At 37.2% G+C, this 14,415-nt stretch overlaps 4 protein-coding genes across 4 annotated transcripts; 3 read left to right on the top strand and 1 right to left on the bottom strand.

The window, feature by feature from the left end:
* The first annotated feature begins 2,521 nt into the window (after window positions 1-2,521).
* LOC108846961 ((Z)-3-hexen-1-ol acetyltransferase) lies at window positions 2,522-5,382 on the top strand. The gene is made up of 2 exons (XM_018620135.2): window positions 2,522-3,016; window positions 4,270-5,382. The coding sequence occupies exons 1-2, from the start codon at window positions 2,549-2,551 to the stop codon at window positions 5,221-5,223; spliced, it is 1,422 nt and encodes a 473-aa protein (XP_018475637.2). The 5' UTR covers window positions 2,522-2,548; the 3' UTR covers window positions 5,224-5,382.
* Window positions 5,383-5,416: 34 nt separating this feature from the next.
* Window positions 5,417-6,704, bottom strand: LOC130502656 (putative F-box protein At1g26515). Its single transcript, XM_056997422.1, has 2 exons — window positions 5,654-6,704; window positions 5,417-5,475 (listed from the first exon to the last, which is right to left on the bottom strand). The coding sequence occupies exons 1-2, from the start codon at window positions 6,702-6,704 to the stop codon at window positions 5,417-5,419; spliced, it is 1,110 nt and encodes a 369-aa protein (XP_056853402.1).
* Window positions 6,705-6,976: 272 nt separating this feature from the next.
* Window positions 6,977-8,195, top strand: LOC130502657 (putative F-box protein At4g38870). Its single transcript, XM_056997423.1, has one exon. It carries the CDS (start codon window positions 7,086-7,088, stop codon window positions 8,193-8,195), a length of 1,110 nt encoding a protein of 369 aa, XP_056853403.1. The 5' UTR covers window positions 6,977-7,085.
* A 379-nt stretch (window positions 8,196-8,574) lies between these two features.
* Window positions 8,575-9,785, top strand: LOC108846939 (putative F-box protein At4g38870). The gene is given in 2 exon segments (XM_018620121.2): window positions 8,575-9,315; window positions 9,317-9,785. Coding segments are annotated over 2 exon segments (1,125 nt in total). The 5' UTR covers window positions 8,575-8,584; the 3' UTR covers window positions 9,711-9,785.
* Window positions 9,786-14,415: the final 4,630 nt, after the last annotated feature.

Consider the following 14,415-nt stretch of genomic DNA (forward strand, 5'->3'; position numbering starts at 1 on the left):
ATATATTAATTGATTTAGATTTGGAAGCTAAAATCTAGCTAGTATTAATTCGAACTCAAGCAATAACCAAAATAAATAATATTTATTATGTTAATTAACTCAATGGCATATCATTGTAATTATTAAGGAATACTTAGGACTAATTCAAATTTGTACTTCAGTTTTAATAGATTGGATTATTACGATGTCTTTGACTATGTCTTTGTTCTCTTGGCACAACCGCATAAGATATTTGCATTGACCTATATTTTTCAAAAAATATCATATGAATCATAAGATTATTAAATTATTTTTGTTGTAATTAAGTTTAGAGTGTTTTGCAGAGCCAATTAATTTTTCAATAATATTTTTCGAGAAGGGTGTTTTGCATATACCTATTTATCAACCAGATTCCCTATCTCTTTCTATTTTTGTATTTGTTTAATATTTTTTTCCGACACATATTCAAGGAGAACTTGTTCGTTGAAGGTGCTCTTGAAATGTTTATGCCCAGTACCACCTCACAGAATAATTTAATTTCCCAATTCTTGCATTCATTACTGATATAATGTATTAATATAACACGTTATGAATCCAATCACTCTAAATTTATATCTAACTGTTTTGTTTATCAAACGTTCATTTCGATTTTGTGTTGCTTCTTCATTTGCTAACCGTCACAAACAAAACAAGTTTAAGATTTTATTTCTTTTTTTAACGACTACTCAAACAACTAGGAACAGTATTTTAATTTATATAGCTACATTTATTTTTCGTTCACTCATTTCAAAAAATATGTTATCTTTTTCGTGTCTATCTAAATGAACGTTAGTTAATCAAAGTTGTAAAAGACGATCTAAAATGTTAGTTTTAATATGTTCATATTATCATATATATATTCGTTAGTTATGGAAAAGGAATTTAAATTGTAGAACATGTTTGAGTAACAAACTGTGCAATTAGGTGCGGAACCGACTTCTTGGTCGATCAGACAAATGCTTATAAGTACATAGTACTATTTAGTTAATATGATACTTTAGACTTGAGTGTAATAAGAAACTAGGCCGAAATGAACGTTTGATAAACAAAACATCTTAGTGGTACCAATCGAATAACTAAAGAAGAAAAAACTGAATGGAGTGATAAAAAATTGGTACACTTATGTGATAAAAAAGAAATGAAATCTTTAACTATAAAACAGAAATCGCATGTTCACTTGGTACGAAGAAGGCGTGTTTTGCAAGTTGAAACACCATCACTAACCCTGGTGTTTCCTTCACTGACAGGCAATATCTGTTCTCCATATCTCATCTCATCCTCATTATTTGATTAACAAATTACTAATTTTTAATCAAATAATAAGTAGCACTATAAACATAAGAATTTTCACCCAACTATCAAATTTCAGTTCCATTCCGAACATCTAAATATTTAATAATTAGTGAAATAAGTACATATTCTACAGGTATATTTATAGGTTCAGAGATGTGAGAGAAAAATTATATATTCAGAGATATAATTGGTTACAACCTAGATTTTATAAAAATTATATTTCTTAAAAAATATAAAACAAAAAATATAGCTGTCATTTTAAGGATGAATCATAAATTTGGTTCAATTATTTGACAAAATCGATTTGTAGATGCGGGTTATGAATATTTTATTCAGGGTGGGCACGGATTGGTAGATATTGGATTGCGGGTACCCGCCGAACCGAAAAAGTATTTAAAAAAACACTTTTTAAAAACATGGTAATTTAAAAAAAAACAATTTAAAAATTTTAAATGTATAATTTTCTATTATAAATATAGTTTTACATTTTTATATTTTTATAATAATTAAATTAAATAATTATTTAAAAAATTTATAGCCCGTGGATATCCACAAAATTAAATAAGGCCGGTGCCGATATAAATTATTTGTTTGTGGATCGTATTTTTGACCAAAACAAAATTGAAATCCGCAGTTGGCGGGTTCGACGGGCAATATACCGGATCACTTTTTAAATTGTTATTATTTAATAAAATATATTTTAATTGAAATTTATACGCAAATATGATTACAAAGAAAATACAAATATAATCACAAAGAAAACACAAATATGAAAATTAAATAAAAATAAAAAATATACCCGCCCTTTAAAGGGCGGGTCAAAATCTAGTAGCTACATTTATTTTTCGTTCACTCATTTCAAAAAATATGTTATCTTTTTCGTGTCTATCTAAATGAACGTTAGTTAATCAAAGTTGTAAAAGACGATCTAAAATGTTAGTTTTAATATGTTCATATTATCATATATATATTCGTTAGTTATGGAAAAGGAATTTAAATTGTAGAACATGTTTGAGTAACAAACTGTGCAATTAGGTGCGGAACCGACTTCTTGGTCGATCAGACAAATGCTTATAAGTACATAGTACTATTTAGTTAATAATTAACTAATATTTTACTCGATTATAAGTACATAGTACTATTTAGTTAATAATTAACTAATATTTTACTCGTTAAGATTTTCTCTCCATCTTCCCTTATAAATAAGAGATGTTATATCACCACCATATCTCAAACCATGGAGCTGAAAATCCCTCCACCTGTAACCTCCGGCTCACTCACCTTCAAGGTGAACCGACGGGAGCCAGAGTTAGTATCCCCGGCCAAGCCAACACCGAGAGAGCTCAAACTCCTCTCCGACATTGACGACCAAGAAGGACTCAGATTCCATATCCCCTCTATCTTTTTCTACAGAAACAACCCTAATGCTTACTCTGATCCGGTCGCACTGATTCGGAGAGCCCTGGCCGAAACGCTGGTCTACTACTACCCGTTGGCCGGTAGGCTCCGAGAAGGACCGAACCGGAAACTCGCAGTAGACTGTACAGGCCAAGGCGTCTTATTCATAGAGGCAGATGCTGACGTTACACTAGCTGAGTTTGAAGAGAAGGATGCTCTTCGTCCTCCCTTCCCTTGCTTTGGAGAACTTCTCTTTGACGTAGAAGGTTCAAGTGAGGTTCTCAACGCGCCTTTGGTTCTTATCCAGGTCAGTATTCAACTTTCAAGTTAACGAAAAGTTTTAACTTGTTGGAAAAAAGTTAGTACTGTTTCATAATATAATTGTTATTCTGTTTCAAAAAATATATGATATTCATATATCTATACAATTTTCTTTTTACTGAATACTGTGTAATCAGTAAAAGTTTTACAAACATTTATATAAGAGTTATTCTTAGGTTCACCCCTAGAGTGAACTTAGAGGTTCACCCAACCAATAAGAATCACTCATTTCACAATTGATATCTTTTAAATAAGGAAACAAAATATTGTCAAGTTATATTATATTTTAAAATAAATAAAATAAAAACAAATAAAAATAATAGTAGTTATAAAAAATGATTTAAAAATATATTTTAACATTTTCAAAAAATAAAATAAACCCTAAACCCTAAATCATAAACCCTAAACCCTTGAGTATACCCTAAACCTTTGGGTATATGCTAAACCTTTGGATAATCTTAAACTCTAAACCCTAAACTCTAGTATATGCAAAAGAAATTTAGATATTTTAACGCCCTCATCGAAATACTAAGCCCTAAATCATAAACTCTAAACCCTAAACCTTTGGATAAACCCTAAACTCTTTTTAGGATTAAGGATTTGATATTTTTAAGATTTAGTGTTTAATGTTTTTAATTTAAATTTTAGAGTTTAGGTTTAGTGTTTTGATGACGGATTTAAAATATTTTTAATCTTTTTTGCATATATTACTATTTTATTTATTTTTGACATTTTTATTTTAAAACCATAATATAACTTGATAATATTTTGTTTCTTTATTTAAAAAATATCAATTGTGAAATGAGTGATTCATATTGGTTGGGTGAACCTCTAAGTTCACTCTAGGGGTGAACCCAAGAATAATTCTTTATATAACTAATTGAGTTATATGTAATAAATACATTAAATGGTGTCTTGTTCAAATACAATGATTGATGTAAAAAAAAATACAACGATTTTTTTTAACCGTGTGTTTAATTTTTTTTTTCAAATAAAACATGAAAACATTTTGGGGCTGTTAAAAAAAAGGAAAAATATGTGTTTTCTTTTTTTCTTTTTTCTTTTTTTTTTAAGATGAAAGAATGTGTTGAAAAATATGTGTTTTCAGGAGAGATATAGTACACAGAGATATTACTTAGTATCAATAAAAGAGAAAATTATTTTTAACATTTAATAGTTGCAAAAAAAAAAGAGAAAAAAGAAGATTACATTTATAGGTGATATATTAATTTCTTGTAGGTCACGCGTCTGAGATGTGGCGGGTTTATCTTCGCCATCCGTCTCAACCACGTAATGGCCGACGCGGGAGGTCTCTCACTCTTCATTAAAACGATTGGCGAGTTCGCACGTGGATGTCACGCTCCAACGATCCCTCCGACTTGGGAACGTCACCTTCTGAGCGCCAGAGTCCCGCCGCGTGTGACACAAACGCACCGCGAGTACGACGAACCGGCTACGGCAGAGACGGAACCCGCCACTGGAGACGGTGAGACTCTGGTCAGCAAGTCGTTCTTCTTCGGCGGCGCAGAGATGTCAGCCATAAGGAGGCTCCTCTCACCGGATATAGCCAAAAGCAGCACCGGTATTGAAACGCTGACGGCGTTCCTGTGGCGTCATCGCACCGCCGCTCTACGACCCGACCCGAACAAGGAGATGCGAGTTATATTCATAGTCAACGCGCGTCCCAAGCTCAAAAACCCAACGTTACCTCGTGGATACTACGGAAACGCGTTTGCGTTCCCAGTCGCAATCGCAAACGCCAGAGACCTAGCGGAGAAGTCGTTAGAGTTCGCTTTGAGACTGGTGAAGGAAGCTAAAGCGAGCGTGACTGAGGAGTACATGCGATCGCTTGCGGATCTGATGGTGGCCAAGGGGAGACCAGCGTTCTCTACGGACGGAGCTTACTTGATATCTGATGTGAGAAACTTTTCGGATATCGATCTCGGAGTTTGGGGTAAACCGGTTTACGGAGGAATAGGTACGGCTGGAGTTGTGGATTTTCCCGGGTCTAGTTTCTACGTTTCGGTTGAGAACAGGAAAGGTGAGAGAGGGATTCTTGTACCTGTTTGTTTGCCGGAGAAGGCTATGCAAAGGTTCGTGGAAGAGCTCGAGGGAGTGTTTAATGGTCAGTCTGTTGTGTCCAGCACTGGAGGAAACAAAAGCCATGGTAAACTGATCGTGTCTTGTCTGTAAAACATTAATGATAAACTATATTTTAATTAACGAGGAACTTCATACCAAGTTTGGCGCATGTCTTTTATTTGGCAAAAAATAAAATAAAAATTGTGGCGCATGTCTTTTACTTTCGATGTAAGATATTTTCTTTTACAGAATTGTTATATTTTCAGTTTATTTTGTTGCTTTAAGTCCACCATCACTGTATTACTCATGCCGATGACAGATACATCATGGAACACATATAGTATGTAGTCAAGAGGAGGAAAACTAGAAGTAGAGAAAAAACACAAAAGGTTAACTATTTATTCAAAATATTTTGAGTTTTTCTTAGTTAGAGATGCTCTAACACTCTCTACGTAACCCACAAAATAACTTGGTACACTAAACTCGCTAATTAACATCATCTTGCTTGTCTCAACTTCAATCTTCATCTTCCTAAAACTACCTCCCTTGGGATCGTAGCGGAAAACATTAGCGTCAGTTCTAGAACAGTTAAGTCCAAAAATAATGTCACCCGTGTGATTAACAATACCTTTCACACGTAAATTAGGCTGAGGAAGATTATGGATAGACATCTCTTTAAAATCATGTTGTCCAGCTTCGAAAACGAACAAATCAACTAAAGGCACAGTGCTGACAGGTTGAACCACTGTTGCTACTTTACCATGGTAGTTTATTAAAATTCTAGAACCGTTGTCTTTATTAACCAAAGGACTAAGATGCTCAGAAACGCTAGCAAATATATCAAACATCTCAGACTTCAAACTGAATCTCATCAGACACATTCCAGTCTCCGTGTACGCAATGTAGTACACAAACCCATCAATACACAGACCGTTAGACTCAGGAGTATGAGGAATGCCACAATCTATCAGTCTCCATCGTTTAGCTCCCAATGTGAATACTCGAAAGTCGTTATACCACCGATCAGCTGTTGCTTGTCCTTCAAGATTCTTGTGTGACATGCATAATACTTTGTACTGATCATTGACAGGATCATACCCGAAAAAGCGCCTAGTTAGCCTTAGTTCCTTGGTTGTTTTAACAAGCCTAGGTAAAGTTATGGATTTACCAGTGCAAGGGTTACTAATGACACGTCCGGTGTTGATCAAACCATTAACGTAATAAATTGGGTACCAGGATAGACAATGACTTAAGGAGGGACGTCCTATTCTGGATAGAAATGAAGTTGATATTGATGACGATGACATGGAAGAAGAAGAGAAGAAGCAGCAGTCTAGGTGTCCCTGATGTGGACCTAGGTATTGGAAAGCTATTAGTAGACTCAGAGGCTGAGTCAATGATTGAAAAGGGAACGATCTAATGAAACTCTTGCTACATATGATTTTGCCCCATGATTTTGATACGAGCATAAACCTAGCTACGGATTTTCCAGGCAATCGGTTAAGAATCTCGATCACTAGATCCAGAGGAACAACAATGTTTCTCCTCCTCCTCCTCCTCCTTTTGCAAAGAGGGAGACTTCTTCTCAACATCCCTTTATCTCCACAGCTTCTTTTTCTGCTCTAGATATTGACTTATGTATATCGTTTAGAGAGAGAGAAAGAGAGAGAGAGAGGCAGCAGTAGGGTTATTAAGCTTACCACCAACCGGTTTTGATGGACTAATTCAAATCCAAAGTCTTGGTTCAAGCGGTTTAGTCCGGTTTTCAAAACACTTGTACTATTAAAAATTGTATATCTATTTACTAATTTTGTCACGTAAACCCTCTAAACGTCAACCTTTCCTCGATTTAGAATTACAAAACGGCAGCACGTTTACATGCTCTAGGGTTTTCGCCTAAAAAACGTTTTGTGTTGTATGTGTATGAAGAAGAGGACAAAGAAAACGTGTTCACTTGTTTTCTTCTCTCCGCCATGGAAACACAAACGATGATGAAGCTTACTAATGTAAACATGAAGTCAGACTCGCTTCCGGTTGATCTCGTGATGGAGATACTCAAACGGCTGCCGGTTAAAACCCTTATCCGGTTCCTTTCCGTATCTAAGCTATGGGCTTCCACCATCCGCAGTCGAGATTTTATGAAGTTATTCCTGAACGTGTCTTTGACTAGACCTAAAGGTCTCCTCTTCTTGTTCAGACATGGATACTGCGGACTGGCTCTTTACCCTAAAACGCATGAACCATCTTCTTTTACCACTTTCCACGTGAGTTTCCACTCCTCACAATGGTCCACCGTTTCTCCTTCTGTCCACGGTTTGATTTGCTATGCACAAGCCACTACACTTGTGATATATAACCCTTGCACTAGACGATCCATTGCCTTGCCTGAGATCGATACATGGAGGAGACCCATACGCTACTACTTGGGCCATGATCCCATGGAGAATGATTATAAAGTGTTGTGCGCCATGTTAGGAGGTACTCGCGATTTAGTTAAGGAGTTTCGGGTTTTGACACTGGGAACGGAGAGCTCATGGAAGATGATTGAAAATAATCTCATTTCTCACGCTCCATTCGGACGAGAGCTGTGTATAAATGGTGTTTTATATTATCAAGGGACTGATGCAAGGACGTATGATTTGACAATCGTGAGTTTTAATGTTAGGTCAGAAAAAATTTATCCTATCAAAGGACCTAGTGGTAGTAGTGTTTTTATGCACTTTGAGTCTTCAAAGTTGATAAGCTACGAGGAAAAGCTAGCTGTCCTCTTCTTTGCAAAGGACGTTCGATTGTGTGTATTAGAAGATGCTGCTAAGGAGGAATGGTCGATGAAGACTTTTGTTTTATCTACAGCAATCTCGGCTTTGAACGGGTATGGAAACTCTCGATCCACTGTGACTGACACGGGTGAGATTATAACTGCACCACGTTTTTTGCATGCATCAGTAGTTAACCTCGACTATTATGATATGAAGACAAGTAGTGAGCGAACAGTTTATATACTTGGAAACAAAACAGAGGATACCGTCTATTATGTGGAGTCTCTCTCATCTAACCTGGTAGAGAATCTCATGTTTTTGTAAGATCATGTAAACAGTATTTTGTTCTTTAGTTTCTATTTGCTTTCATTTTTATTGAATAGTGTCCTGAAAGGAACAGAGTTCTTCAAAACACATAGAGATGGAGTCGCTTGTTATCTAATAAGTCAATCTTGTCAAAGGTGTAAGAAGAGATTCAGGTTCTAAGATTATGTATACTGTAGTAGATTTGTTATGTATTGGATTGGTTGTTTTTAGAAATCGTATTTACTAACTTTTGTTAAGTAAACCCTGAAACGTCAAGCTTTTCTTGGTTCACAATTCCAAAACGGCAGCACGTTTACAATCCTCTAGGGTTTTACCCTTGTTGGATGTATATAAAGAAGAAGGCAGATCGCAAAAATAAACGTGTTCATTCGTTTCTTCTCTCAGCCATGGAAACACAAATGATGAAGCTTACCAAGGGAAGCGTCAAGACAGATTTGCTTCCACTTGATCTCATGATAGAGATACTCAAGCGATTGCCGGTTAAAACCCTAATCCGGTTCATATCCGTATCTAAGCTTTGGGCTTCTATCATCCGCAGCCGAGATTTTATGAAGTTATTCATGGATGTGTCTTTGACTAGACCGAAAGGTCTCCTCTTCTTGTTCGGACGTAGTGGATCCTGCGGATTGGTTCTTTCCCAAAACACGCACGAATCATCTCTTGTTACAATTTTCCGTGTGAGTTGCTACTCTCCACGGTATACCGTTTCTCCTTCTGTCCACGGTTTGATTTGCTATGCACAAGCCACTAGGCTTGTTATATATAACCCTTGCACTAGACGATCCATTACCTTGCCTGAGATCAATACATGTCGAAGACGGCCCATACACTACTACTTGGGGTATGATCCCATCGAAAATGGTTATAAAGTGTTGTGCGCCACGTTAAGAGGTAGGCGTGATATAGTTAAGGAGTTTCGGGTTTTGACTCTGGGAACCGAGAACTCTTGGAAGATGATTAAAAACAATATTATTTCTCACGTTCTATTCGGACAAGAGCTGTGTATAAGTGGTGTTTTGTATTATCAAGCTTGTACTGGCACAGAGAAGAAGGATTTGACAATCATGAGTTTTGATGTTAGGTCAGAAAAACTTTATCCTATCAAAGGACCTAGTAATTTTTTGGGCATTATGTTCAAAGTTGATAAGCTACGAGGGAAAGCTAGCTATAATCTTCTATGAAGAGAACGACGTTAGATTGTGTGTTCTAGAAGATGCTGCTAAGGAGGAATGGTCGACGAAGACTTTTGTTTTGTCTACAGCAATTCGACCTATTAACCGGCACGGAAAGCGTACTGAGACTGATACCGGTGAGATTATACTTGCACCACTGTTATTGCGTGCATCAGTAGTTAACCTTGTCTATTATGATATGAAGACAAGGAGTGAGAAAACAGTTTATATACGAGGAAGCACACGAGGAAACACAGAGAGTACTAAGGGTTATCATGAGTGTTGTTATTGTGTAGAGTCTGTCTCCTCTAATCTGGTAGAGAATCTCATGTTTTTGTAAGAGTTTGGTTATTGCTCAGTAGTTAATAGAACAGATGAAAGGATCATCAGTGATTAAATCCTCCGTGATGTTTATCTTTGTTCTTCAGCTAGTTTGCTTTCTTGTTTAGAAGTTGTTTTTTGAACAACCTGTCTTTTTCTTTTGATACAGCGAGGTTTGGGCCGAAACCTGTAATCTCCATGATCATAGTTTCTTTTTACAAAAATGGTCAATTTCATTAAAATGGGAAGAATTTGTAACTTGTTGCAAAAAATTTAATCCTAACTAGATTTACCTAAGCATTAAAAAAACAAGGTAAAGGACCAAGTTTTTTAAAAAGAAATGTGGTTTCAGTTCTCACTACAAGAAAACACGCTGATATTGAGGGACATTTTCCTCGGTATTTCGTTGGAATAAGCGTATTCCGACGAAATACCGAGGAAAATGTCCCTCGAAAAAATCTCCTCGAAATTTCATTTTCCCTCGAAATGTCCTCGAAAATTTGTGACGGAATTTCGAGGAAACACAATTCCGAGGATATTTCGAGGACTGGTACTTCGTCGAAGAGGTCCTCGGTATATATTGAGGAACAACTCCCTCGGTATATACCGAGGATTATACCGAGGAAAAAGACCTACGAAAGTTTTCGAGGAAAGAGTTTCGTCGGAAAATTTCGAGGGTCATTTTCCTCGAAAATTTCGAGGACCGTTGTTCCTCGGTATATACCGAGGACAGTTGTTCCTCGGAATATATTGAAAATTATTTTTTTTTAAAAAAATATTTTTGAAATTTAAATTCGAAAATATAAAATTAAAATTTAAATTCGAAAATATAAAATTAAAATTTAAATGAAAACATATTATTTAAAAATTCAAAGTCATACAAAACAAAAGAAAACATTTAGAGTTTTTAAAAGAAATTAAACTACGGGGTTTTGGAAGTCCGAGTCTGGCATGGTCGGGAAGTCCACGTTGGCGTTCGGGTTCATGCTCCTCATCATCGCCATCTTTTGCTCGTTTCAGCTTCCTCTGTGCCTCCCAGCCCGCCTCTTGACTCGCCACCATGGACTCCAGCGCAGATATGCGAGCATCCTTGTCCCTCATCTGACTCAGAAGGACTTCTTGATCAACATCAGTGTTATCTTGATCAACATCAGTGTCAAAACCAACACGTTTTCCTTCCGTGTTTAGTTGGAAAGCATCAGTGTTATCTTGACAATATGGACATGATAGCCTTCCATGCGTTGTCCATCCATATAACATACCATATGCTGGAAAATCACTTATTGTCCACATTAGTACTGCCCGCATTTGAAAGTTTTCTTTACACGAAATATCGTATGTTTCAGCACCTTGAGCCCATAGTTGTTGCAACTCATATATTAGTGGCTGAAGAAACACATCAAGTGATCTCTTAGGATGCTCTGGTCCGGGAACGAGAATGGAGAGAAACAAAAACTCTCGTCGCAAGCACAAGTTTGGGGGTAAGTTGTATGGTGTAACAATGACTGGCCATAGAGAATATTGTCTTCCACTCTTCCCATACGGGCTGAAACCATCAGTACATAATCCAAGGTAGACATTTCTTCTCTCATACGCAAAGTCGGGATACTTTGATTGGAAATGTTTCCACGCTTTTGCATCTGAAGGATGTCTAATCTCACCATCTGTGAGTGCTCCGCATGCCATCTCATTCGTTGCGCTGTGCGTTCTGAAAGATACAACCTCTGCAACCTTTCCGTCAAAGGCAAATACCACATCCTTTTATATGGCACTGGAACTCTTCCACTAGTATTTTTATAACGAGGCTTCCCACAAAATTTGCATGTAGTCCGCTGATCATCCGCCCTCCAATAAATCATGCAGTTGTCGCTGCATACATCTATTACCTGATAAGATAAACCAACCCCAGCTACGAGTTTTTGAACCTCGTAGTATGAACCTGGAGCTACATTATCCTCAGGTAGAATACCTTTAACAAAATTAGCTATCGCATCCACACAGTCTTCAGCCAAGTTATAATCTGTTTTAATGCCCATCAGTCTCATAGCAGATGATAAAGCTGAATGACCATCTCTGCAACCTTCGTACAATGGTTGCTTTCCAGCATCCAACATTTCATAAAATCTCCTAGCTTCTGCATTGGGTAAATCTTCCCTTCTAAAATGATCATTTATCATCTGCTCAGTACCTACACCATAATCTACATCCGCCGTAATTGGTTCTTCTAATCTAACCGCCGGCTGAGGTTCGCTAGTACTACCAAGTTCATAATCAGTTTCCCCATGATGATACCAAATTTTGTAACTTCGTGTAAACCCACTCAATAATAGATGAGTCCAAACATCCCACTCTTTAATAACTTTTCTATTTTTACAATTAGAGCAAGGACATCTTAACTTACCTGTTTCTGCTTCCGGTTGTTTGCGAGCTACCCTCATGAACTCGATTATACCTTGATTGTATTCTTCCGTAAGCAATCTCGTGTCCGGATCCAAATGAGGTCGATCCATCCAAGAACGAAAATAATTTGAAGAAGACATGTTTTTTTGGAATCAAATTCGTGAGACTAGGAGAGAAGAAGAAAAGAAATGGAGTGAATGAAGAGGAAGAGGGTGGCTGTATTTATAGATGAAATCCTCCCGGCATACTGAGGAAATATCGAGGAAATATCGAGGGAAACAGGCATTTCCTCGAAATTTCCTCGAAATTGTTTAAATCCCCCAACGGCTCTCCCAACGGCTCTCCCAACGGCTCTCTAACGGCTACAAGATGTCGTCGAAATATTAGAAATATCCGTCGATTTTTTCCGACGACCCTGGTTTCCTCGGTATCCCTCGAAAATTACAGAGGAAGTTGGTCTTCTTCGAAATTTCCTCAAAAAATAGTGAGGAAATTTCGAGGAAACCCCATTTCTTGGTTTCCTCGGTATTTCCTCGATATTTTATCCGAAATTTCCGAGGAACTCATTTTCCCTCGGTATTTCCCTCAGAATCTGCGTATTTTCTTGTAGTGTCTTTTGATTTCGACATTTGCCAGCCAGTGTTGCATGAGGCTTCTACTCTGTTTTTGATTTCTCTTTGACAGAATAGCATCCTTATAAACCTGTCTAGGAGCTTGAAGACGGTCACTGATGGAGTGGAGATGTTGTCATTGGAGTCGCTTGTTCCGCTCAGACCAAATTCAGTAGACCCAAGCTTGAGATATAAGGCGTGGCGAGACAGAATCCTCCGTCAAGTGCCATCTCAAATTATTCATGGTTCTGTTCAAATTTTTTTAACAGTATGCAATAGATTTAAAAGTTTATAGCTCTATTTATATATATATTTGACGTCTCTTTAAAATTTATAAACTCTAAATTTAATATTATATCTTAAGTTTTGAAGTTTTATACCATAATTTATTTTCAAGAAATTCTCAGTTTTTTTATATTTTTAGATTTGGGTCCTAATCAAGGGCTCTACTTGCACATTCTATTAGATGGCTATGGAATCCGTTATAGATTGCCAATCTGAAAATGCAGTCCAAGTGTGGAAACCTGAAAAGGTATATCCCATACGAGTCAAGCAGAGAGCCATAGATCTGAGTAGAGCCGTCAAATGGTCGGGCCGACCATGGGCAAACCATGGGTAAATTGTTGTGGACGGTCCATCATCAGGCCCAAATATCACACGGTCCGATTGGGCCTACAACCGATATGTCCATGGGCGATATGGTCTAGGACCAATTGGACATTGGGCAAGCCCAAATTACTAAAATTCTAGGTTTTTTTTGAATTTGGGGGAAAATAAAAAATCAATTCATCTCTCGAGTCTCTCATCTCTCCTCTCTCCTCTCTCGACTCTTCTTCTTCTTTCTCCTTCAATGGCATCATTGACTGATCTGGGTTTGTGGGTTCACTCGAAAATCAATTCTTAGTGTCATCACCCTCCACGGCGAATCTCCGGTCACCACCCTCCACGGCGAAGCTCCGGTCATCTTTGTTGCATCAGACAAAGCTCGCTCTCATCACCCTCCACCTTTGTTAAATCAAACCAAGCTCTCCGGCGATCTCTCTCACTCTCAGGCTCCATCTCCGGCGACCTCTCTCACTCTTAGTCTCCATCTCCGGCGACCTCTCTCTCAAGTAAGAGTCGGCTCCATCTCCGTAACGTGATTAAACTCCGTAACAAACTTAGTTTGTGGGTTTGTTGATTGATCTGGCTCCATCTTAATATTGTGGGTTTGTTGATTGATCAGTCTCCGTAACAAGCTTAGTTTTAACAAGTTCATATAAGAGTCTTTGTGATTGATTCATGGTTCTATGCTTTGTGATTGATTCATCTAGGTAAAGAGTCTTTGGTGTGTTGGGTCATTAGGATTAGCTTCTAGTATAAGGATTATGCTCATAAGAAGGGTTCATCAAGGCTCTTATGTTCTCTGACAGTTTGCTTTCTATGATATCTCGTTCGTTTTGGTTTGTGGGGTGTGGGATATGAGTTTAATGGTCGACATATAATGGTTTGCGAAGCAAACTTTGCTGTTTTTTTTTTTAATTTATTTTGTATCATAGTCTTTGGGACTCGTGTGTATTGTATTTGAAGCTTGTTCATTGTATTTGAAGCTTGACCACCATTGTTATTTGCTTATTATATAGTTTTTGGTTACAATGCATCTCAGTTTCTAGATAGCTTTTGTTCTAGCTAGTCATTTGATTCATAGATAGCTTTGTAAATCATAATGCTTGT

The sequence above is a fragment of the Raphanus sativus genome, unplaced genomic scaffold (assembly GCF_000801105.2).
Source record: "Raphanus sativus cultivar WK10039 unplaced genomic scaffold, ASM80110v3 Scaffold0641, whole genome shotgun sequence".
NCBI classification, from domain to species: Eukaryota; Viridiplantae; Streptophyta; class Magnoliopsida; order Brassicales; family Brassicaceae; genus Raphanus; species Raphanus sativus.